Source organism: Neolamprologus brichardi, chromosome 17, assembly GCF_056152115.1.
Source record: "Neolamprologus brichardi isolate AB-2024 chromosome 17, ASM5615211v1, whole genome shotgun sequence".
Taxonomy (NCBI): Eukaryota; Metazoa; Chordata; class Actinopteri; order Cichliformes; family Cichlidae; genus Neolamprologus; species Neolamprologus brichardi.
The window spans coordinates 4,377,650-4,403,025 of NC_142120.1; the positions used below are offsets into that span (position 1 = coordinate 4,377,650).

The 25,376-nt window shown below is 43.6% G+C and overlaps 1 protein-coding gene across 7 annotated transcripts in view; it reads left to right on the forward strand.

Annotated features, from left to right (window-relative positions):
• The window catches only part of sox5 (SRY-box transcription factor 5), a 261,200-nt gene that overhangs the window by 179,004 nt on the left and 56,820 nt on the right, over positions 1–25,376 (forward strand). For all 7 annotated transcript variants that reach the window (XM_087830275.1, XM_087830276.1, XM_006780534.3 and 4 more), the window contains 2 exons: positions 2,058–2,253; positions 10,908–11,130. In XM_087830275.1, coding sequence (XP_087686401.1) covers positions 2,058–2,253; positions 10,908–11,130 — 419 coding nt within the window. The remainder of the gene's footprint in view (positions 1–2,057; positions 2,254–10,907; positions 11,131–25,376) is intronic.

Genomic DNA, 25,376 nt, shown 5'->3' on the forward strand with positions numbered 1-25,376 from the left:
TTACAGCCTTAGTTTTTGCTGAGCAAGAGAGAGCGTCCAGGAGAAACCGATAAAGAAATCAGCTGCAGATACACCAGCCAGTTGATTTCGACAACTGTCTCTGTGTGTTTGGTTGCGTGTACTTTATACGGCGTCCTTCATGAAAGCACTTAGCCACCGTCAACATTATTGTAACTACTAGAACATGCTTCATCCAGTCTAACCTTGATTAAAGCTGCGAGAAAGTCACTGAAAAGAAACAATTGTAGCTGTACAGAACTTTCTGATTTAGTAGTAAAAGATATATATATATATCTGTAGTGGTGATTTAGCAATTTTCTGATTTAAGTTCAAATGAAGGGTTCCTTCTAAGTGGATGAAATAGTCCGGAGCAGCGTTAAACAGCTCTGCAGAGCCCATTGAAACTCAAAAACGCATGGAAGGAAAGTTCCATGATCCTGAAAACCCGGGGTTTTACATTTAAAAAAAAAAGAGATCCTGTATACAAAATACACTCAGTATGAAAACAGAGAATACAAATTCCAATTTGTAAATCAGTTTAAATTATTAGATTATGTATATCTATGAATATTGCAAGCATCCTCCCAAATCAATTAAATGTAATTAAATTAGGTCACTATGGTGCAGGGGTTTTTCGGTTTCCTTTCTTTATCTTTATCGTTTCTTTTTCTTTCTTTTTTTTCTTTAATCTTTATACTTCAGTGGAGTTTATTTGATTTTGACCGTAACCTTCCTTCGATGTGATAAAGCCGCATGTTGCGTGTCCTAGCGTGGCGCTTTCCTCATCGCCTCCAGTGAGCTGCACTCAATATTGTTTGCCTTTCCACTGTCATAAGGTAAATAAGCAATGAATTAGCAGCAGGGCTGCTCCTAGGAAAAATGCCAGATGTACAGTCCAGAGGAAATCCAATAGAGTTGAGAGTGTAATCAGTTTACCAGAGACAGGCAGGGGAGAGAGGGGAAGAATTTGAGGGAGAAAGGCTGAAGAGGAAAACGGAGGAAATCACAGGAAGGCACGATATGGATGCCGGATAAAGAGAGTGAGCGGATGAGTGAAAAAAACCAGCTTGTTAAGTCAAAAGACGGAACAAATTAGCGGAGTTTGAAAGTCAGATGCCTGTTGCTTATTTCATCAGGATCAACCCTCTGCTAAAGTTTTCACAATCCCTCCATCCTTCCATCGCTGTCATGTGTTGCCTCTGTGCGACTGAGCGTTAGCAGCCTATTACCCAGGGTCATAGTCGCAGTGGCTTCAAGGCTGACAAGTGCATCTGAAAGCACTCAGGCGATGCTGAGAACCACATTAAATTCTATTATTGCCGCATAGTCACTGCATCCCTATTCAGCTGAAGTACAGGGAGGCAAATTTACCTTGTGAGAGACAGAGTTCACCTAATAGATGTGGCTTTATATCCTTTGCTTCCTTTCAAGGGAACAAAGGCAGAGTAACAAATGCAAACAGCGGGGGCTGTCGTGCTGCTACCTTTTTTCCTTCCCGTCACTCTATTGTCCAGAGGTTTTCATAAACACACATTATTGTCACTGTACATACTGCTCTCCCTCTCTGTCTCACACACTCTCTCTCGCTCTTTCACAATCTGTTTTTCTCTGTGAAAGCCCATTGTCAAGACATGGTCATTTCCTCCACAATGCCAGTCCAAGCGCGCTCCTTTTGCAGTAACGGCCCCGATGGTAAACATACTGTAAGACCCGAGAGTGTGTTTGAATGTCAGCCAAGAAGCTCGCTAAAGTCGATGTGAGGAGATGCACCGTTGTTGTCTTTATGAGGGCAAGGGTTTCCCCAGAAAACTTAAGATGGAGAAACGTTGCAGGTTGATCAGATGAATGTCTACCGGACAGATAGAAGAGGGGTAAACACTTAAAAGTTTGAACTATCCGGGAGTTTCTGAGAACTAGTTTGGAGCCTCCACACTTTTCATTGCTACCAACATATAAGTGGAGTTGTCAGCCTATTATATCATCTTTTGAGTGTTGCTCATTCTTCCTCCTGTTTTTCCTTCTCTCTCTTGTCTTTCTATCTCCTATTTATTTTCCAGGATGTCTTCCAAGCGACCAGCCTCTCCATATGGGGGGACAGATGGAGAGGTAACCATGGCAACCAGCAGACAGCGAGTGGAGGATGAGGAGAGTGAGGGACTGGGCGGTGTCATCCACCTCCCCCTGGCCTCCTACTGCAACAAGGTGTCCCCTCGCTCACCCCCCAACCGCAACTTGGACAGCCCGCCCAACATGGTAAATAATAACGGTTTTCAAATCAGTCTCACCCATCGTTTCTCACGCTCCGGGCACCCACCTGTGGGTGACGGTAGCTGATTTGGGGTTGCAGGTGAAACAGTTGTAGAGACATTTGGAGGAACTTTTGTGTCTGAACTCATCAGAAAAGTCTTCGTAGAGAAACTGCAAGAAAACTTTGTAAAAAATGACCGTTGGCAGGTCCTACATGCTTCCAGTTTCTAAAATATAAACAGATATAACCCAGAAAAAGGAGTTAAAATTGATCTTATGTTTACATGCCCAGAAGAAGAAGAATCCCAAAACTTGCATGGTTATCCCATACATAGATACAATGCAGACCCTACGTTCACAGATATGTTTAGTGTCAGCAAAGGTAGTTGAACACCACAGTGATTATGAGCAGCCAGCTGTTGAATATTTGTTTTTAAAGCCTTATTTATGAACTATTTTATTTAGAACTAGAGGCAGCATTAAGAGGCCACAGAGGTGACATCGTTGGTGGGGTCAGTGATGTTGTACGCCACCTGTGAGTTGGTGTCATCAGTAAACCGCATCGGAATGGTACTTAGCCATGTTAGCTAATCATGCAATTCTCACCAATACATGAAGGAAACTCTGTATGTTTGCTCTCTCATGTGCTTAAGACAGCGGTCTCCAACCTTTTTTGCACCACGGACCGGTTTATGCCCGACAATATTTTCACGGACTAGCCTTTAATGTGTCGCGGATAAATACAACAAAATAAAACTAGTACCGGTACCGAACAAAAGAAGATTTATTCATAACACACGTGAAAAGACCAAGGAAAACCAAGTTAACGATCAAAACGATAACAAAATAACGCTGAAAACCGATAAAAACCCTGAAAACCATACATTTCACACCTGAGCCTCAACTCTCGCGGCCCGGTAGCAAACGACCCACGGACCGGTACCGGTCCGAGGCCCGGGGGTTGGGGATCGCTGGCTTAAGACTATAGCTGGAGCCCAAAGAAGTGCAGTATCCATTAATGGTACTTGGAACTGCCATTTCACTGTTGGCGTAACAGACCTCATGATGTCAGTGTCCAGGCTGTTACGATTAGTCGTTAAAAAAAACTACGACTCTACCTTTAGTGAGGCTAACATTTGTGTGACTTTGGGACTGCATTGCCATAGGCCACAAAAAGGAAAACATTTTTTTAACCACAACCAACCACTTGGCATTGAAATGTGTCTAAGTTACCAGTGTAGACCTTCAGTTTTACAGACTGCAGGCTTGGTCATTGGCTTGGGCTTCATCTCTCTATCTCCATTGGCTTTCTGCCCTTCCAGTTCCTTCCTATAAGGCTGTCATCTGTGTGCGTTTGAGAGGCTTGGGGTTGAAAGTAACCCCAAGGCTCAGACCCCAGATCAGATTGTGGTCATGGTAGTTTCAACCTCTTGAATTAAGCGATTATTGAAAGCATAGCAGTTTTCTGTCTTTAAGACAGCCTGGGCTGAAAATGGAATTAGTACCTGTATGACAAAAATCTACAATCTTTGCTTGCAAAATGTTTCATTTTGCAGATGTATTCAGCTGGAAATTAACTTCCTCGACCTTGTGTATTTGTCATTTTAATTTCGTGAATTAAGCATTTCTTAACTAATTAGAATGGTTTTGCTTTTATGGGATTTCCAGTCATTTCTGGACAAGTAAACAGCTTTTTTTTCACATATTGAATGCATTAACAGTTTGGGTCTGCTTTAACTTTGGTATGTTGTTTACTCTTCTTATGGCAGCCAAACTATGAAAAGGTACATGTATCTCCACAACGATAAAAGAAAGCGAGGTTATTTGTTTGGTGACTGACGGTAGATGTGAAAAGAAACAGAAACCTAAAAAAACAAAAACAGAAATTGACTTTCTTTGCAAGTAGAAAGCAGGTTCTTTCTGGGAGCTGACTTTTTCTTTTTAAATATGAACATTTTTAGGTTCAAGGCTAAAATTTGGGTGCACGTGTGTTTTTCCCTTTTTTTCCGCTTTTATGTGTGCGCCACCAGCCGTTGCCTTGAGCCCATTTGATGCACAGTTGCGTGACTGCTAAAATGTGAGCCGTTTGTGTGAGTCATTTTCTTGGGGATGAAGTGTGAGGCTGCTTGGTGGTGCTAAATGTATGGCGCTGTATTTGTAAATGTGTCTGTGTGTCAGTGTGCGTATATGTAAAGTTGCGTAATTCAAATTGAATATTGAGCTGTATTTTTGCTAGTTATGTTTGTGAGTATCAGACGTTTATTTATTTTTTAAATTTGCTGTGATATGTTGACACAAACAGTATTGATGCAACACTTTTAATCTTTTCCTCCCTGACTTTTGTATTATTTTTATATAATGATGATCAAATTATTTAATGTGGGATGCATGTATAAATAAAGGTTTTGCTACATGTGTTTTTGAGATAAGAGTGTTGGGGTTATTAACACAATATTATTTATGTTATTCGACTAGTAGATTCGTTATGTACCTATAACTACCTTAGCTGCCAGGAAATCCATGTTAGCTAATAGCTAAATGTGGCAACTTGTGCATTTTTTAACGCATGCTACCTAACAAACACCAAAAACAAAACCAAACTAAAGGAAACTTCTCCTGGCCCTTCACCTTGATACACACCTTATCATACCAGTGCTCTCATAACACCTGTCGACCTTTCCCCCATACTGACCATAAATACCCACGCGCTATAAAACAATGAAACGGTGGTTAGCAACTGTAATTAAAAGCTAATTCTGTAATTAGCTTGCTGATTAGCCAGTAAGCCCCTCCTACTGTGGACTCTGTATGTGTGGTAGCTGTGGACTGCAAACCAAAGTCCTGGGATTGCAGGGGAATATTTAAAGACACACACACACACACACACACACACACAGACAGGTGTGCAGAGATGCAGATCTTCATACTGGGTTATCTGCTGTAGTTGAGATTATTCCCACTTCATTTAGATTTACACTATCCAAACAAACATTACGCTCATGAATATTTTAGGCGTCATGGCTGACCACTTTAGCTGATCATGAAGAGAGACTGACAAAAACCTTAAATATTCACGACAAAATGACACACAGCTGCTTTCTTATTCATTAATGGGCACCAGAAGGGAGGCTGTTGACGTGTATGTGTATGTGGAAAGTCTTATTAATAATAGTTGATGTGGATTATTAAGTGCAAGCCTCTGCGTGTGTGTGTGTGTCTGGCAGGAGGTGGAATGGGGGCTTATCCGACTGCCTGCTTGGCATGTTGTAAGATGTGTGTTAAGTTTTTCTTCTTTTTTTTAAGGGGGATTCAGAGGGGGGTGTTTAACAGTGCCAATCCCTTCAGCGCTGACTGTCAGTGAAGAGTGGCTGGAGAGTGAGGAGAAATAGGGGAGATTTACAAAGAGGTGGGGGGGGATGGTCTCTCCTCCCCTCTCTCTCTCAGGGCAGTTGTTGTAAAGTGATAGGGGGAAGTAAATGGCTCATCAGCGACTGCTTGATTTGGATGTGAGGCAGCAGGGGGCAGCGGGAGGCGAGAGAGAGAGGGTGGGGGGCAGATTACAGCCTTATCTTGTCATAGTAAATTAACACGGTGGCGGAGAAGCGCTCAGCTCCACACTGACCTCTTCATTCTGGCTGCCTCGCCTGCCTGTTTGGCTTTGGCTCGGCTGCTCTACCTGCCCACTACAGCTGCACAACCACACCAAGTGAAAACGGCACCCGCGCATATTTTAAAAGCGTGAAAGGTGTCGGATTATTCACTTTTTTCTCCTTTTTTTAATGTGTTTTATTCCCCCCCTGCCTATGAGTAAGAATAGCACTGCTCATAATGGTTTGCAAATGAATGTAGTTTAGCTAAAAAGGGTGTCTTTAAAAAAAAAAAAAAAAAATTATTGAATGCGAACTTCTCGCTACGCAGCTGGACCCTGATTGGGTGGGAGCACCTGAGTTCAAATGCGTTACGGGAAGGATTTTAGTCGGGAGTTCAGCGAGGTCAACCAATCAAATCCAGTTATGACACCGCCAAAATTACAGAGGGAAACAAAAATCTGTGTAAATATATGTGAAAATTGTAAATGACGACAGGAAACGTTTAAGCCCACAGCCCGCGAATGAGATATTTTTCTCTTGCTTTCTTTCTTTTAGATCTTTTTATGTTTATGTTTGCAGATGCTTGCAAAAAAAAACCTGTTTTCACATCAGGCAGAGGCAAGCATCTTCTCTCATAAATGTGCTAATGGACAAACACTAATTATTTCATTAACAGGCGAGATGCACGCTTACACGTTAGAAAACTATAAAGATATTTCATCAAGCATAATTTCTTATTCATTTTTCCTCTCTCTCTTTTTTGTCTAATTTGTATGTGTGATTATGTGTGTTCCTGTGTGTGTGTGTGTGTGTGTGTGTGTGTGTGTGTAAATGTGAATTTGACAGATTTAACACAGTCATTGAGCAGTCTTGAGACACAGTGGTCACACTTAATTTCTCATGCCAGTGATGCACTAATGAATCAACACACGCTTGCCTGTCAACAGTGAGAGGTCTTGGTAAAATATACTGGCGTATTTTTTTTTTTGCCTTTTTTAGCCAAACCGCTACTTAAAATACAGCTGCAGGTTTTTAGATAAGGAAAGGGCAACTGTGTGCAATAAGACAATTAGAATCAGCAAATTAAAATTTTGTAATTTATTGGCTTTTTTTTTCTCTTCAGTTTTAGGGGTCAGTCGCATAGCTCAATATTGTTGGAACGCAAGGAGAAAACTAATGCGTGTCGTTGTGTGTTTTCTTGCTTGTCCTCATCCTGAAGGACCCCCCGAGTCACCACTGACAGTGTCTGTGTTTAGCCATGGCATGTAAAGGGATTTGCTGTATCTGAGGTGTGTTAAGTGTATATATTGTGGAGATTGGCAGGCTCTGGCACAGGGTTGAGTCTCGCCCCCCCTTCGCAGGAGCGATCGGTGACATTCTCTCAGTGTGTATTCGTGGGCACGTATTTTAGTTGAGCAGCTGTTTCCAGCTCTTCCTACTGCCACATTGTCCATGCCTTGATCCACGACGACGCGCCAAGCATCAAATATTGTTTTTCACACATACACCTTGCACAGCCCGAGACATGTCAGGCTGTGGCGCAGAAAGAAGAGAGAGAGAGAGTTTCTTCTGTCGGGCAACAGAGAAGGAGGGAGAGAAGAAGACGGAAGGAATAGGAGAAGGAAGGAAAAAAAGAAGAACATGAACAGCGGCATCTGTGCTGGCTGTAGGAAAAAAATAGCATTTGGCAAGAGTTAAGTGTTTTTAAACCAACCTCCCCTCACAGATGAGCTTAAGAAGACAAAAGTTGTTTAATTCGGTTCCATTGCAGAGGCAGTAAAAGGATAAAGAGAGTGGGGCGCAATTTTTACTTTGTTCCAGTCATTTGGAAGAGAATTGACATCTGCAAACTAAAGGCAGAACCGCCCACACTGCCAGCCTGCCACATCCAGTGCATATAAATACATATATGCAGACACTCACACATTTACACACCTACAGGCTATGTGGTGCACTCACAGTGTCACACATATATGCACAAAAAAAAAACCCTGCTCGCACAGACATGCACAGAGAGGAGGGCATGAACATTTACAGTAGCCAGAATTTCTGTTTGCACTCATGAATAAATGCATGCTGATGAGAAAAAGTTTTCGCCACCTGCGTTACTCCGGGATCGGCTGACTGACACCCGTTTACAGCGGAGAATCTGCCTTGTGTCGTGTCTCTTTTTTGATCCCTCTGTCTTGGACTTTGCCGTACAAATCGCCAGCGAGGCGTGTGGATTATATGCCGGGAGGCTGATCGGGAGGTGGGGGGGGGAGAAACATAAGCCATTTAAGTTGCCTTCGGGATAAGGCTGTCTGTCAGAGTTCACACATAAATAATGTCACAGGCCGTAATGTACCAGGTCTTTGAAGAAGCCATGGCTCCCTGCTAATTCCCTTTGATTGGGGAAATGACCTTCATTGTTGGACGCAGCGAGATGACATCTCTCTGGCAGCTTTTCGGCAGAGTAAAGAGATCCGACAACCCCTCACCCCCACTCCTCTCCAACTCCATCTCTCCTCCGACCATCCCCCCCCCCCACCCCCCACCCCCCACCCCCCACATCTCCCTCTGCATATTCTTGTTCTGTTTGTTTTGTTTGCGCGACATCTTTCTCGAAAGAAAGAGTGCGGCTGTTTTAAGTAGGCGCTGGATTAGATAAATGGGATGTGACAGGTGTGACCGCTGCCTTCAAGATGCCTGCTTTCCTCTTTGCTCTCTCTCTCTCCATGCATCTCTCTGTCAACTCGCACGCTCTCGCTCGCTCTCATTTCCTCTAATAACGCTGCTTCTCTCTCTTTTTTTTTTTCTGGGGATTTCGCTCAGTCTTTCTTTCTTGCTTTCTTTGACTTTTACACTCTTACGCTCGATCTCTCCCTCCGTCTCGTTACATTTGCACGTCGTGCCGGCGCTGATGCAACTCCTAATCACAAATCCGCTCATTTTTGAAGTCTGACTTTCCCTAATCTGAAGAACAGCGAGAGGGTGAGGGAACAAAGAGAGGCACGAGCAACTCGGTCAGGTGGTCAGAGGAGAAGAGCAAAGTCTTTCAGGGCTTTTAAAATCACAAGACGCTTGTGACACAAGGCTGTTAGCGGCCTCAGCAGCGACTGACTGAAACCTCATTACCCCGTCATATACAGTATACACTAACGTTCCAACCTTTCATCGCTGTCACAATCTGTCCCTCTGTTACAATGCGTGTGCAAGAACGCCAAGGAGAGGACGAGTGAATTATTGAGTGCGCTGACTTATTCAGAGTGTGGAAACACACAGAGCCCAACACAGAGAGTCAGCGAAGTGTCGAAAATGCCAAGTGATAATGGTCTGCTGTACCTCTCATGCAATGTTTGGCTTCCGACAACAAAAGCATCATCATATTGAAAGCCTCTGCCTGGCTTTATGTGCTTAAAAGGACAAGAAAAAGTAATTTGAGACTTTGTTTTGAGTTTTTCTCTTCTTAAATCGTCCCATTTAAATGCTTTTTTTAATTAAAGAGACAGATCAGTCTGTCTAGACTCTAAATGACTTCACTGTGGACTGTGATCTTAGTGTTAAGTTCCACTTCCACCGGCAGCCTGCGAGTTAATGATTAGAAAACCATCTCCACCTTAATGCTCTGTAATGTCATTATTAAAGGTGGAATGTATCACCACCTCCCCATGCCCGTCCATCTCTGTGTCTCTCCCAGGTGCACACCCACACAAAGACAAACACAGGTACGGCGTATTTGTGCCGCTGTCACAGGTGGCGTGCCCCATACTGTAGTGAGATTAGCCAAAGATTAACCCTGTGGACCATTGACCCCACGGAGAGCTGAGCTGACAGACTGCTCGGCTGATCGACTGACTCATTTGTTTTTGTAATTAAACAGCAACACGCACAGTTTACCACACCTGAGTGCGAGTTCAAGAAGGAGCGCACTTCTGTGCATGTAGAGCATACATACCCTCATGAATCCATCTGTGCATGTGACAAAGAGATAACAGCGTTCCCTCTCGAAGCTGACGGCATCCTCACTCTCGGTGTCACCGCTAATTGGGCTGAGCCGGCGTTAAGTCTGTAACGCCGCCTGTAGAAACAAACACAGGTTTTATGGGGTCACAGATTAAGATGCTAAGAGTTACTTAGCACTCGGCTACTGTCCTGAGGCTCGTTGTTCATGTTTGAGCTTTCGTTTTGAAAGGGGACAATAACGTCCGTCCTCAGACTCGCTTATTTAAATGTAAATAAGTGCGTTTGAGCTGTAAGTGGTCAGAAATTTGGCACTGAAAGTTGATGCAGATTTCTAAAAATAATAAGAAAACAATAAGAAAAACAATGTTTAGTGGAAAGAGGTCAACTTGTTCTTCTGCGAAAGTCCACTTTTCAGCCACAGTCATTATTTCCAAGCATCATTAAACTAAACGTGTTGGCAATAGAAGAGAGCTTTACTGTAAGCTGTATACGTTATAATTAGTTGCTGACATGCTGATTGTCTTTTCTCCTACAATGATGTTTTTTGCCCTTTCAGTTCTTTATGAGTTTAGGGGAAGGATTTGACCTCACAACAGAGACGTTTTTGGAGTTTTTTTATCTCTGAATTTGACGGAGTTGCATCCTCAGCATTAATTTTTGAAAATCTTTGGACAAAAGTAAAGCAGCGCTGAAAGTTGGGCTTGGAATTTGTAGCATTGGACATCCCTCAAAGGAAGCCATTGAAGGCTTTGTAATGAAGAGTTAGCGTGACACTTAAAGAGTGTGCAGTCTTTTACTGTTTCATGTGCTCGTTCTGTCAAGTACCTCCAAGTCAGTCAAATGCAGATTCCAGAGGATCTGAGAGAGAGAGAAGTAGTATGCCCTAACTTGAGATAACTGGACAGGGATGAAAGTTGTTGCTTTGGGGTATAAGAACAGGAGATGTAGAAAACAGGAGCAAGAGTAGAGAAGAAAGATGGAGATAATGAATGGGTTTATGCCAGCTCCTCCCTCGTTTCCTCTTAATTTTCTTTCTCTACGGTTTGTTTGTGTCTTTAAAATCGCTTTTTTGAAGCTAAGAATTGATTAATCCCTATCCCCCCTCTTCTTCTTTCCTCTCTCCAGGAGCAGGATGGCACTAAGGGGAGCTCCCTGAGTCCTTACCCTCAGCACAATGCTACCTCACCAGGCAAAGAAGAGGGCGGAGGCGGGGGGCGCCTCTGCAGCGACGGGGGCTCGGCCGCGGGCACCCTGGGCACCCCCGAGAGACGCAAGGGCAGCCTGGCAGACGTGGTGGACACACTGAAACAACGCAAGATGGAGGAGCTGATCAAAAACGAGCCAGAAGGTCAGCGATGAAAGGAAACGCTTGTTACAGCCAGATGTGTGATCTGCAGGTCCCCACCATCTCCCTGGCTCTGCGCCCGACTTTTATTACACTCTGTTGTCGTTTCCCTCTTCTTCATCTTCTTTCTTTCTGTCTTATTTTCTTTCTCTCTCTCACTCTTTCCCTCTGTTCTGAACCCACACACATTCAGATGAGAGGCGAGCCTTTGTTTTTTTTTCCAGCATACAGACAGACAGCATTGGCTGCTTGGGCCTATTGTCCACCGTGCCTTGCATATTTATCACAACCTGACAAATAAGATGCGAGCGTGGATGCACGTGCTTGTGTGTGTAGTGTGCACTGGAGCGAGTGCGAAAGGCCTCCAAACATACTTTAGTAGATTAACAAATCACCAAATGTTTCCCTGCTTTAATTTGAAGCAGTTACTTAAAAATTCTCTCAGCTCAGTGATCATCTTATCACCTTTCTTAGTCATTTTGTAACATGTTCTGTTGGATACAGATTCCAAACATTGTTTTTCTGCAGGGCCTCCATAGTTAAGCTTGATTAGCCCCCACATTTGACTCTCAAATATATCCTCAGGCTAAACAGTTGGAGTCTAGAGAAGATAAAGTTAGCCCACTAATGTCCACTGCTCCCACAAATGGGGGCTTAAGTCACCATGAAATGCATTTAAGAGATAATGTGACAACAGGTGTCCATCCCCTTTAGGAAGATGTGCTAATATAAATAACAGGTTACTGTATTGGTCAGTGTCAACTTTAGAGGATATACTGCACCCCTAAGAAATGCAGCTTAGAGCCTGCAACATGTTGGGGTCCTACCAAAACCTGTTGTGCAGGAAAGTCCTTTCTAATTGACCCGAATCGATCCTGATTGAGGGAGACGAGTTGATTAAGAGTCAGTTTCCATCAAAAACAAAAACAGTTTGTCAGAGTTGGACATGATGTTGCTATGATGTCACCTGTTGGTCTCTGGACTGAATGTTTTGCATTGTGGCTTCCAGTATGCTTGTTGTTTTTGGAGCCGAAAGTGATATTTAGGCGAGAGTGAAGCGTTAAGTTATCAGCTAAGTGTAGTCAAGTTTGTGAGCAAGCTGCTTCCTTAAGCAAAACGGATGCAAAGCCTTAAAAAAAATCCAAACAGGTGGGTTTTAAAAGAAATGCACCCTTCATATAGATGTTACAATTAGGGGGAACGATCCGTGGATGCAGTTTATGTAGTGTTTTATCATCTACTGGGGATGGACGAGCTTTTGGACCCAGCCTGAAGTGGTCGCTGGAGAACAGCTTTCAAGTCTGCAACGCGTTAATATTTGTACATCTCTGACTGAGCAGCCTCAAGCTCACATAACAGCATACCCAAAAGGTGAAAAAACAGCTCAGTGGTGCAGTGTGGATTTGCCTTTAAAGTGTAGGTGCATTATGTGTTTGTATTCCGCCAGTACATCAACAGGCTTTCATTTCAAGCTGCGATGCACTAACCTTATTTTCCAGGCTTTTCTGCCGAGTTTTCAAAAGGCCGAGACTGCTGGTCAGCTCTCGCTGTCTGGTTGTTTTTATTCCAGTCGATAGAGAGGCCTGTTGTGGCACATTTTAAGGAAAAAAAAAAAAGGAAAGAGAGAAAAACTGAACTGTTTGTTGAGCCGAGCTGTAATTGAGGTGTGTTTTGGGTTGTTCGCTGCTTCACTGGACCTCGTGAACTGGCTGCACAGGAAAAAAACCAACAATAATGGATCTTTATGAGTCAGCCAGCGGAGAGTGAGAGAAGGAAGAGACAGAAGGTGAAGGTAGGGAAAGTGAAGAAGAGAAAGACCAGTGTCTTCACAGACCCCATTAGCACAGTGCCACAGCGGAGCAGCATCCAAACCGACCTGGAGCATTAGCTTCTCTATGTTTAAATGAGACGCGCTAACAAAAGGCCCGAGCGCCTCAAGACCCGGCACGCACACACAAACCCGGGCTAAAGAAAAAAGAAAAGAGAGCAAAGGAAGAAAAAGGAGGCTGAGAAAAGATGAAGAGAGGCAGAGGGAAATGGAGGAAGTGGGGGGGGGACGATGAGGGGCAGTATTGAACGTGAGATAGAAATCCCTTTTCTGTGTTCTGTGCCCGGCTAGCTATTGTTTGGCTGTGTGGCTCACAAAGGCCATTAGCAGCAAACAGCAGGTTGGGATGAAAATTTAATGAAGGCTTTAATCATTATGAAAGGCCTGGAATATTACTGCTCTCTCTCTCTCTTTCACACACACACATACACAAAGCCTCCAGCTGGATCAATGAGACACACACACATTCATAGTGTACGAACATTGACACCAGGAGGGATGTGAACAAGGGGCCAGGGACACAAAATGGGTCAGAAAACGATAAACATCTTGAAACAGAAAGAGGGGCTTGACTTATCGAAGGCAGGCCCTGAGCTCTTTAGACATCGCACACACACACACACAGACACACAGACAGTCACGCTCACTAAGAATGCCTTAAGTTTGAAAGATTTAGTTTTGTGTCTGTGGCTAGTGCTGCTCTACTTAGGCTAGATGAATGGAGATAGTGGATACTAGGTCAGTGTGAGTGCTGTTAAAGCCTTTGGGAGCACATATACTTGCGCATGTGCATTTGCATATGTATTTGTGGCAGAAAGTGTGTGTGTTCGCTGTGGGAAGGATTGCATTTGGTTGCATACATGTAAGGTGTGTGTGTTGGCCTCTAATAAATGACTAGCCATGTTGTCCCCCATGGCCTGGCCCAACCATGCTCCACCGCTCTCCTGCTCTCTACATTCATCTCCTGTCTTAATCCACGGCCACCTGCTACCCGCGAGATACTCACACACACACGCGTGCACACTCTCTCAAACACACCGCTACAAAACATGTGCAAAGACACACACACACAGACACACAGCGTTCTGTCTTTAATAAATTCTTCAGCAGTGACAAGGCGAAGATAAAAATGCCATGACAAAGCGTGCATGCATGTGCGTTCCTGTGCGTTGAACTCGATGCGAGAGGCAGTCAGGCAAGCGGCTCGTGCTGGAGCGTGCGCGTTGTGCCATTACGTGGAATTATGAGTGCAGAGTGCAGAGCATGGCAGGAGGCTCGGGGTCAAGAGGAGACGCGGTGCAGAAACCCAAGAGAGATGGCTGCACGAGCACACGCATGCACACCTGGACAGCTACCTCGGAGTCATCATTTAACCTTTTGTGACCCATACACCACAGAGCAACCCCCAGTGATAACCTATTAGCCCAGTCAGACAGACAGACAAACAGACAGAAGTTATAAGCTGCAAAAAGAAAAATGAGGGGAATTAAAAAGAGGAGTAACATCACTAAATGGGGCACAGATGTTCCTCTCGGCCCCTGGAGTGGTGCCTCCACTGCCCTGGACTTTCACCAGACACTCAGCCTCCTCTCCTCTCCTTTTCTCTCCTCTCTTCTCCTCTCCTCGTCTCACTACATGGCGGCACGGACTGTAAGTGGCTCGCACATTAAGTGCCAGCTGAGCTCCATCTCTGGACCCGTCTGTTGACCCTCTGCTACCCAGCTACAGCTACCAGTCACTGGGGCTTCATAGCCTTTGGGATTGGTTTTTTTTTATGTTTTTTTTTTCTTTTTTAGCTTCAGCTGTTACAGGGATAAACAAAGCTTCCCAGCCTGAAGTCGCTCAGAAAATCTGCTGTATGTGTTTTTTGGTAGATACAACTTTCGACTTTGTATTCAGCTTAAATTCTGTTGCAAAAACTGAGACCCAGTTACTCAGAAAAGTCAAAAATCTTGTTGCAAATAGTTTAATGTGGACAGTATTTACTTTTTACAGTCTATGAACAGTAAAAGAAGCAAAGAGCACAGGTGAGGGAGACACCATTAATGCTTACATCCTGTCACACCATCTCAATGTTTCGCCAGGTGTAGTTTTCTAGAATGAAAATTGTCCCGACACGAATGTGATTACACTATAACAAGGCTCAAAGCTGTTCTTTGAGCAACCACCTCGTTATATTACGTATATCATTAAAATGTATTATTATTATTTCAAGAAAGAAACATTGTAGCTTACTTTTATAGGTACTTGGTGCTTTGGGCACCTCAGGGCAAGTCCTGTTTCATTCCATTACATTTAAGAGAAAGCAGATGTCTCCAAAACTGGGCAACTCACACCACAGCAGTTTACATGGATAAATAGCACCACAGGCCAGAGGAAAGCTATGTGAATTAAATTCTGGGGTGAGCTGTCCGTTCAACTTAACAACATTTAGGCATTTTAGCATTTGAAGATTTGAGAAAAACAAGAAGTCTGCAGGAAACTGGATTCTTAGTGTGACGCTTCCTTTCCTTCGTACCACTTGGGAAAGAGTTTTGTACTAGTTTGAAAGTGAACGTTAGCATTTGCATAAAAGAAAAATGTACCTGAGTCTACTGCCATCGATATGAATGAGAGTACAATCAATAATACTGTCCTGTATTTGATGTATGCGTCTCTCCTGTCAGAGTCTTTGTCGGGGTCAGTAAATGGCAACGCTGTCGTTTCAGCGAGCCAGCGTGCATGTTCGAGGTCAGAGCCTCGCCGCTCTTCTTTATCACCTAATTTTGTACATACATGCACAGAAACGAGACGCGCTCGTCCCCACGCACTTGTAACCTTGCACGCCGGTCTGCAGCCCTGCAACCTTAAGGTCAACCAAAACGGTATTTCACTGCTGAGCGTACTCGCCGCCCCGAGCTCCTCGAAGGCACAGGTTTCCATACTGAAAATGCCAACTCAGTGACAGATGTCATGCAGCACACAGTCACCGACACATGCTCGCACATGTACACGCAGCACTTCATCTATTTTCGAGACATGGAGGGGTACCAGGGGCTTGCTTTTAGAGAGCACTGAGGCATTTTATAGGACAGCACTTAGGCGAGGCCATTGTGCCACACAGGCGCACAGTGGCCGGAGCTCCCTCACGCCTGCGTACACTCCAATGGGTGACAATGGGAAGGGCGGATACATTCTTCCTAAGAAGAAGGAAAGAGAGAATGAAAGGAAGGGGGGAAAAGGAGGCAGAGAAGCGGAGGGATCGAGGCAGTTTCTCGTTCATCCGTCCATCAGTCGCGTCACCTCCCCTCTGCCCTCTCCTCATCCTCACTTTGCCTAATCCTACTTCTTCTCTGCTATCTGGGGGGTTACGTCAAACACGCTCGCACACATGCACACACTATAAACATCAACAATGGCATGTACGGCCCTTGCAAGTCACCACACAGACCTCTTGATTTTTTATTTATTTTTAAGCAGAGATCCCTGAGGGGAATTTGCAGACTGCAACACACATATATGGATCTAAACACACACAGCAGCAGGTTCACACCCCTAGCGTGGGAGCGGGTTGAACGTCTTTATGTGATTTCCACCCTTTGTTGGTAATTAGTTAGTTGTATAAATTAACACGAAGTGCAGCAGGACTCTCGCAGCCATTGTTTGCCGCGATTATTCTTGTCGCACTGGGAAAAAGGAAAGCAAGTGAAACCAAACCGAGGGGGGACGTTGAAAGAGATTTTTTTTTCCTTGTTGCTTTTGTCAACTCGCTAAAAATGAAGGGGTAACGCAAGAAAAGGCGTGATTTTTTTCTCATTCGCCAATCAAAGCGCTCCAAATGTACGAACAGTATTTGCCGAAGAGAAGTTGACACCATGCTTATGAGACTGCTGCTACCTTGAACCCTTTCCTAAGGAGATGTGGACTCGTGTTTGGTGTTTTATGCTTCACCATCTATTCGGTGACCTGGTGGAAAAGGAAAAAAGCCCTCAGTAGTAAAAAATCAAACATTCTTTGCTTAGAAAGATCTTCACATTAAAAAAGAAAAGAAGAAGAAGAAAGAAACAACAACCTTTTTGGTGAAATAAAACTCACTTTGAAGCAGGAAAAAGTGGACGCCTCATGTTGCTTATCCAAGAAAACCAAACCTTTTTATTTATCATTCTCTCCACTTATCCGAGTCTCATTGTGCCAGTTAACTTCGCTGGGTTTGTTATAGAAAGGGGAAAAAAATCATCATGGACATGGCTCACAATTCAAATCGAGTCAATTTGGCATTTCTTTTTCTTTTCCTTTTTTTTTTCGTTCTTTCTTCTTTCTCCTTTTGTGGCATGAGAAACAGGCAACGTCATGGGGCGAACCTGAGGCCTATTGTGGGGCTGGCCATTGTTGGCTCGATGAAAGGCGCATTCAAGTCACTTTTCTCATTGAATTGTTTTGCGTCCGCTTTTCAGCGTTGCATTCTCTCTCCAGCGTTGCACGAGACAATCGCTGAGGATGAAACTCTTTTTCTGCCATTCTTCCGTGTCCAGATGAGCAATATTAAGTAGATGAATAGTGTGTGTGTGTTTGTGTTTTTGAGGGGAAAAGCAGTGCCCCAGCTTTTGTCCAATACATGAGCATAAAAGCGCTTACACAGAGGAGAGAGGGTCCTGTGGTTTTTCTTAAGGTGTGTGTGTGCGCCTGTGTGTATTATTGCCCCCCCGGCGTGGCATTAAGTTAAGGACAAAGGCTCGAGCTTCATGAATCAGCCGGGGCTTCCATAGCTTAGCTGCTGTGACCTAGTCACAGTTTGACTGTCCTAGAGTACAGTGTGTGTGTTTGTGTGTGTTTGTTGATATCTGATGATGAGTTGGGCAAGAGGTGTGCGTTTCTTCAAGGTGAGATTGTAATTGTGCATGTGTGCAAATGTTTGGGCTTCTGTGCGCGTCTATTTGTGTGAGTCTCACATAAAGGCCTAACTCCCAAATATTAGACAGGCCCCAGTGTTTTGGCACTCACCCATTAATTTCCATTCAGCATCATGTCCCATGACCAAATCAGCGGAATCCATGATTTATCTATTCAGCTTTCTCATAAACTCTCTTCATTTGCACACCCACTTGTTGTTTTTCTTCCTTTTTTCTCTCATTTTCCTTTTGGTCTTTTCTCCCATTCCCATGGAGAGTCAGAGGAATGTTTTTATGCTGCAAAATGGCTGCAAGATTAATGAGTTTTGTGCAGAGTGCGCTGACTTTCATTTGTCCCTCAATTACTTTATCAAAAGGATATGAAATGCGGCAGAAAATCTCCAAACTTTTCACCGAGGCACTTAAGCAACATGAACACTCTGAGAAACACTGTGGTGCAATTGCTGTTTGGAGTTCAACCAGTTTTTCAAAGGGGCCAAATAACTGTGCCCTCCAACATTTTTACTTTGTGAGAAAAATTGTCAAGTTAGCTAACAACTTCAACAATCTTCCATTAAGTAGTTTAGTGACATACCAGCAGTTACTTTGTGAGTAGGTGGATGTTGCATTTTGGAAAGAAATGCTCGAGTTTTTCTCTCTTTTTTTTTCTCATCTTGACTCTTTGCCACAACAAAATATAAAAAGGTATCACTTAGCTGCAAGGTTTCCACAAACTTCTCTTAATGTGGACATTTAGTGCATGCACAGGAACTGAGCTGACTTTAAATAGGTGGAAATTGCTCACAAGTTGTGCTTTTGAGAACTTGAGTAACATATATGCTGTAGTGTATGAGCTGCCTGTTTTATATTTTGTATTTCTCGGTTAATTACAGGTCTGTCATTTCCTTACTGGGCACAACAATGTGCTTAATGTGCTCTGGTGCTGATAAAAACCTCATAATTCATAATTCATTGTATTACACTAGTAACCTTTTGCATGTTCAGTTAATCTGTCTTATAAAGTTCCACCAAAACATAATTTTACTTGTAGTGTAATTGATATACAGCCTGAGGACCAGAAAGCTTTAAAATCAAAACTATAAAGGCCAATGTATGAGCCTTCTATAGGATATCAAATATGTATTTTAAACAGAAGTGAGTATCCTCTGTGATTAGCTTACTAGCAGACTTTCTGTACTCTTTATTCCATGCATTAACCAAATCTCTTGCTGTACATTGTGGTATACAGTATGTGTGTAAGGGACTGCACTCCGGTTTTCCCTGTATAATCCATGTAGGCTTGTTGCAAAGTAGCACAATCTGCTTACTGCAATTTTACATCTCAGCTCTAACACAGATGTGAAAGCGTCCGAGCTGTAGTCCGCTCTCGCCCATGTCAGCAGCGTCCAGAGCAGGATTTAAAGCCTGACATGGATGTAAAGGGGCTTTAACAACCTGATTGGAGGCGTGGGATTGATGTCACCACATAGCTCTAGTTATATTCTCTGCACACACGTACTTTCAAGTCTGCATACACATGCATGATAAATGCACCAAGCTGTTTAACCTGACCAAGGAGTCAGAGCTTCCCATGATGCATCAGGGATAGCGAATGGCCACACGCCAGCTATCCACGTAGCCACCACCCACGAGACAGCCCCACCGTTTCTGCTCGCTCCTATATCACAGATATTAAGGTGGCGTTCTTCAGCGCGCAGAGAGTAACAAATCTGTCTTGTAGTGTGTCAGGAAGCCAGTCCTAGTCTGGTCCAGCAGCCAGTCAGTGTGTCAGTCTTTGAAACCACAAGGTCTTTATTAATTAACCCCGGGCTGGCTGCTCAAAGGGGTAAGGTCCTGCAGATGAAGTGGCAGCGTCTGTGTTGTCAGCCGCATAGGTCACGACCTGCCCCTGCAGCATGACCCCGGCCTTATTTGAGCCAGATGTTAAGGAGCAAGGGTCTGCGCTGCATTCTTTTCTTTCCCTGCTGCTTGGCCAGCAGAGCGGTCACCATCAGCGACTCGAGTCAGAGCTCTGATTTTCTTCTGGGTAGATCGCTGCTGTTCTCCTCTGTCTGCCACCCCACACCCCACCTTTTTCCCTCTCTCTGTCTCCCTGTGGGATCCATCCTTTCACCTCTCCCCCTCCCTTCCCTCTGTTTTTCCCCCTCCTTCCTTGTTTGGCCCATTGCCCCTTTCCGCTTCGCTCAAGGGAAAGAGTGCCGTGTGTGTATTGCCTGGCAGTACGCCCGCTCTCATCATTTTCTCCCCATCCCCTCCTTCGCTTTTTATGCCATCCTTCCCTCGTATCTCTCTCTTCTCTCACTCATTCCGTGCTTTTTACCCCTCTCCTATCTCTGCCTAAATTTTTATTCTCCGCCACATTCCCTTCATCTTTCTCCTTCCACCTCCCTTTGTCTCCATCACTCTTTCCACCTGCTTCTAATCACTAACCCTCCATCTCTTTCACTCCCTGCCTTCATTCATACTTCGCTCCGCGTCTTTCTCTCTTCCATCCTCCCTCTCCCCCCCCCCCTCATCTTTTCCTCGGCTGGGCTCAGGAGCAGTGAACAGGTGTTGTCTCCTTTTGATTTGGGTGCGTTCGGATTAATGCTGTCAGCTCAGCTGTTAAAACAACTGCCACCGCCAGATGCCAGTCAGTTTGGGGCTGGAGTTGTCACCTACACACAAACACACACACACACACACACATACACATACACACACATATTCAAACATCCAAACATGCTCAGATGCAAGTGTGCTTGCACACACGCACACGCGCACTCACACACACACACAAGCACTTGGCCTCTTGGCTCATTGTAATACTGACAGAGCAAATCAGCTGTTGTATGCCAGTCTTCTCTATAACCCAGGTGTGTGTTTCTGTAGCCTTTCCAAAACATCACAGACAGTCAGTATAAAAGAGTATATGACAAGATACTGCAGTGATCATTAATACACTGCCAGAGTTGCTAAAAACTCACTTAGACTGTCATTTTTTAAAGGGTTTTTTTTTGTCTTTAACCATAGCAATACTCACACCGGTTCCAGTTAAGAAGAATACTTAATGATCTGAGTGGGGCTCGATGAATTTTCTAAACTCAAAGAATGACTTTACCAGCGTTTTCTTAAGTTGTGTTCGGGGCTGTAAACCATGGGAGCGGGCATTTAGCAGACAGGAAATATGACTCTTGTGAGTCTCTTAATTTAATAGAAGAAATCTTGGCGCACTAAATGATGATGCTAAAAGTCTTCCTGTTGTGGACAGTTACTTTGAAGTGAAGAGACACCACTCAACCATTTCGGGATCTTAAATTAAGCAGTTTGTCATTCAAAAGTTAGTCTTAATTAGATATTTGTCTAAAAATATAAAAGACAAGTAGTACTAACCAACCGCTGATGGATCAGCTGAATTTCCTTGTTGGTGGATAATAGCAAATAAAATGACATTTAGTGATGTCAGCTGCCGATTTCTTTTGCCAAATCAGTTTTGCCCTCTCTGTAAATTTTCTGATCGTGTGAAACACGGTCAGTTTTCTTATTTTAAGTTTTTTTTTAAAGGTTTCCTGCACAAAAGAGAAAATAGAAACAGCAAAAATACTGGCGTCAACACAATCGGTACATTCAAGTAAAAGACATTTGATGAAGAACTAACTTTGAAATGTTTTAAAGCTTGTAGCCAGTCAGTTATTTAAATGTTATGCTACAAAATCCAAATGCTAGACTTTCAAATTCTTATCCCAACACATTTTCTTCAGCTGATTATATGTGTTTGTGTATTTAATGAGAAACCTTCAGAAAGACTGGTTTGCATTAGCTTAGTTACTACATTGCTAAAGCAACATATGATATCCACATTTCCCTTCACACTTCTTCCTTCCTTTCTTTTTTGCTGTTGTCTGTAAGTGCATACTCTGCACTCAAGAGGTCCTTAAGCATCCGTACCTGCTTGATTTTAACATGTGATTGTAGTTCTGGTTCTTTCTCCTGTTTTTTCTCACACACTAGCCAACACACACGCACTCACAACCATTTTCTGCCTGTCAGTTGCTTAAATTTAGAATGTGGTTCCTTGTTGTTTAAGTTTGTTAGTAAAATGATGAAAATCATGATCAACTGTGAATATCAGCGATTAGTAACAGTGCTATTTATGGCTCCATCAGATGTGGGTAGAGACTGCAGACTCACTGGAGGTACACGTGTGTGTCTGTGTGTGTCATATGGTGGGTTGCTGGCCCTGTAGTGGTGATACTGGTGCCTTTCTTTCTCTGGGTTTCCAATTTACATCATATATTCATATTTTATCTTTTTTTTTTTAAAGTTCAGTCTCATGACTGAACTTTAAAGCTTAAGGAGAGCCACACAGAGAGACGTTTTAAGGTGGTGCTGGTTTATCTGGCACTCTTTCTCCCACACTCACTAATATTGAGCCCTATTTGTAGTGTACCCCCCCGCCTCCCAATCCCACGATCAGATTATCAGTTTACGCTTGTTGCTGTTTTGTAACCCACCAACTGAACCATATTTTACCCCATTTTACTGCCGATCACGGCCTCCTCGTCCATTTCGTTGGTTTGTCGAATTACACTAACAAAGTTATTTCCAAGGTTATTATACCCCACTGTAGTCTCCAGTTTCCAGCGAGCCAAACGTTGTTAGGACAATTAGTCCAATCAAGGAGTCATGGGTGTCTTGTGGGAGAAGGAGGAAAAGAGGGTCAACACAGACAGGAATGTTCAGGGAGAAAATAAGTACCACACAACATGTTGTGTTTATAAGGGTTTACAATAAATGTGATGTGATATTTATCAATAGAGTTCATGCACCCGACTTGACTCAGTTATCTTGTTCTGAAAAAGATATGAATGATAAGATTAAGCGCGGGTTGATTTAATTAAAAAAAAAAGAACCACAATATGTTTTGATAAACATTGGTTTCTAGTTTATTTCCAAAGAAAAGCTGAAGCAGTGTCGTAGCAGATATTCCAATCAGATTTTGGCTTTGAGTAAATTGAATTTGAATTTTTTGACAGCCGTTTTAATCCACTTCAAACTTCAGCTGGTAGTGGGGTAGACCTGTTACACTGTTATCTTCTAGAGTATATTACTTGTATAGAGGTGAATGTTCATGTTAAACAAGACCAAAGTTTCAAATAATAAGGTCAACATTTTGTACAAGTAATACCCGTGAGTAGGGATGGGTAATGGCACCGGTTCTGACATAAACGGTAGTAACCAGACCGAAAAGCAGCACACATTTCGGTGCTTTATTTCGGTGCTTTTTGTTTCCTGAGATGTCATACACTTTAGATTCTAGCCAATCATTTTACCTTTCCAAGGATAGTAGGCGGGCCCAGGTACGTACGTTCTTTTAGAGCTGAGCTACAGATTAAAAAATGTTTGATGGAGTGATACCATATATGCCCTATAGCTGCAAAAAAGGCTAACATTGGTATCTTTTTACAAAAAAAAAAAAAAAACAGCTAAACATGGACAAAGTTTGTGTTTTCCATTGTTTAAGCACCGGTTCCAACCAAAGGAGGTATGTTGTATCAACAGAAAAGGCTAACTTGGTTATCATTTTGCAGAAAAAAAAGAGACTTCTAAAAATAAAAACGAGAGGTTTTTGGACAAAGTTTGTGTTCTATATTCTTTAAGCATCGGTTTGAGCACCGTTTAAGCACCAGCACCGGCACCGTTTCAAAAGTACCGGTTTGGCCGGTCTGGTATCGGAAAAAACCTAAACGATACCCATCCCTACCCGTGAGGCATAAGCTCGGGCTCCAGACTTCTCTAAAGGCTTGGTTTCAGGCAGGTTTTTCTTCTGCTGGCTCTGTATGATTTAAGTGTGAGTGAATATGTCTGAAAGGGTCGTCAAGCACAGCTCACAACTTTAGAAAGGAGCCGTTTAAAGCAGCAGCAGAAGTTTACTTTTCAGTTCCCAAACACTTTGTCTTCCAGCTCCCAAAATGTTGACTTGGAAACTTGTATTTGATGCTTTTTGTTAAAAATTGTAAGTCTAAAGACTAAGGGGAAGTAGAGTAACCCTGATGACAACACTGTCACCTCCACAGGGTTGTTGTTTTACTTCACTGTTGTTACGTCATCCCTCGTTATAGTTTAATTATATCAAGTTGCTCAAATGTCAGCAGAGGCATTGGTTCAAATCCAGGCTAGCTAGACCTTAACTACGGGTCTTTCTCCTGCTCCTTCCCCCGTCCTTTCTGTCTATCTCTGTAATTTGCTTCGTAAAATAACGGCAAAGACACCCACAACTCTGTCATTTAATGCGTGAGTTTTACTCTTCCTATTTGCTAGCCACAGATGGCTAAGTGATCTAAACGTGACCTAACCATCAGTTGTTATCAACGAGGCATCTCATCAACCAAACTTATTTCTTCGCCTAACTGCGGCGTAATCTTGCCAGGAAAACTTGAGAATAGAAAAAGATTTACAAGGAGCGATGTTGACTTGCCCGAGTAATTGGTGCACGGTGACCCATAAGGCTCCAACAGGTCAGACACACACACACACACACACGCAAACACACACATGCTAGTCAGCAGAACATTCCACTGCTGTTTGGACTGTTGTTGCCATTGGTCTAATGGTTCTCACATGTCTGTCGCCCTATCTTTGAGCTGCACACAGGACAATGTGGGCTATTCTTAAGACTTTACAACATGCTCCGTCTCAAGCCGTTCAGCGCACAGATGGAACAAACATTCACACATAGAGAAGAAAGACAAAAAAGAGACAGAGATGGATATCAAGACTCAAACAGACACATAAACAGAGGGAGAAGTGTGTGCGCATGTGTGCGCGTCTGTTTGCTCTTGTCAGCGGCGTCCGCGTTAACTGGAATAGGCGGATCCCGCCTCCGCTGTCCGGCAAAGCAAAGCCACTCTAAAGCCAAGCCAACTGTCAATCAAACAGCCAACACGGGGCCAAACTATGATAACATCAGAAATAACGGTCTTCACCCATCAGTCTCACAAACGCACACACACACACATAAGAGGTTAAAGTCACAGCTCAGCACTGTTTGAATAGGCTTCCAACATGCAAAACAGCATTAGTGTGTCAGCAGCGTCTTGCTGTTCTGTCTGTCTCTCTGTCATTGCTTTGACAGGCAGACGAAAAATGTCATGACTCGCAAGAGAAAACGCTGCTGCCGTGTGTCTGCGCGTGTGTGTGTATGCGTGCACGGAAGCGCGCACTCTGTCTGTCTCTTGTGTAGTTAATGCGTGGGTCCATTCCCCTTCTATACTCGGCAGGCCCAATACACAATGTCTTCTTTTGTTGTCACGTTAAAGTGATGCAATAAAGCTGTGCAGTGACAAGGACGGCCCGGGGGCTGCTGCAGTGACAGAGACGTCGAGTGTGTTGCGTGCATGCGTGTGTGTGTGTGCATGCGTGGAGTGGAGACAAGAGCACTGAAGAGGGGTTATTGCCACGAGACAGATTGCAAGTGTCATTTTCCATTACAGCAGCCTGAGCCACTGTGTGTGACACACACACATGCACACACACGCACACAAGGTGCACAT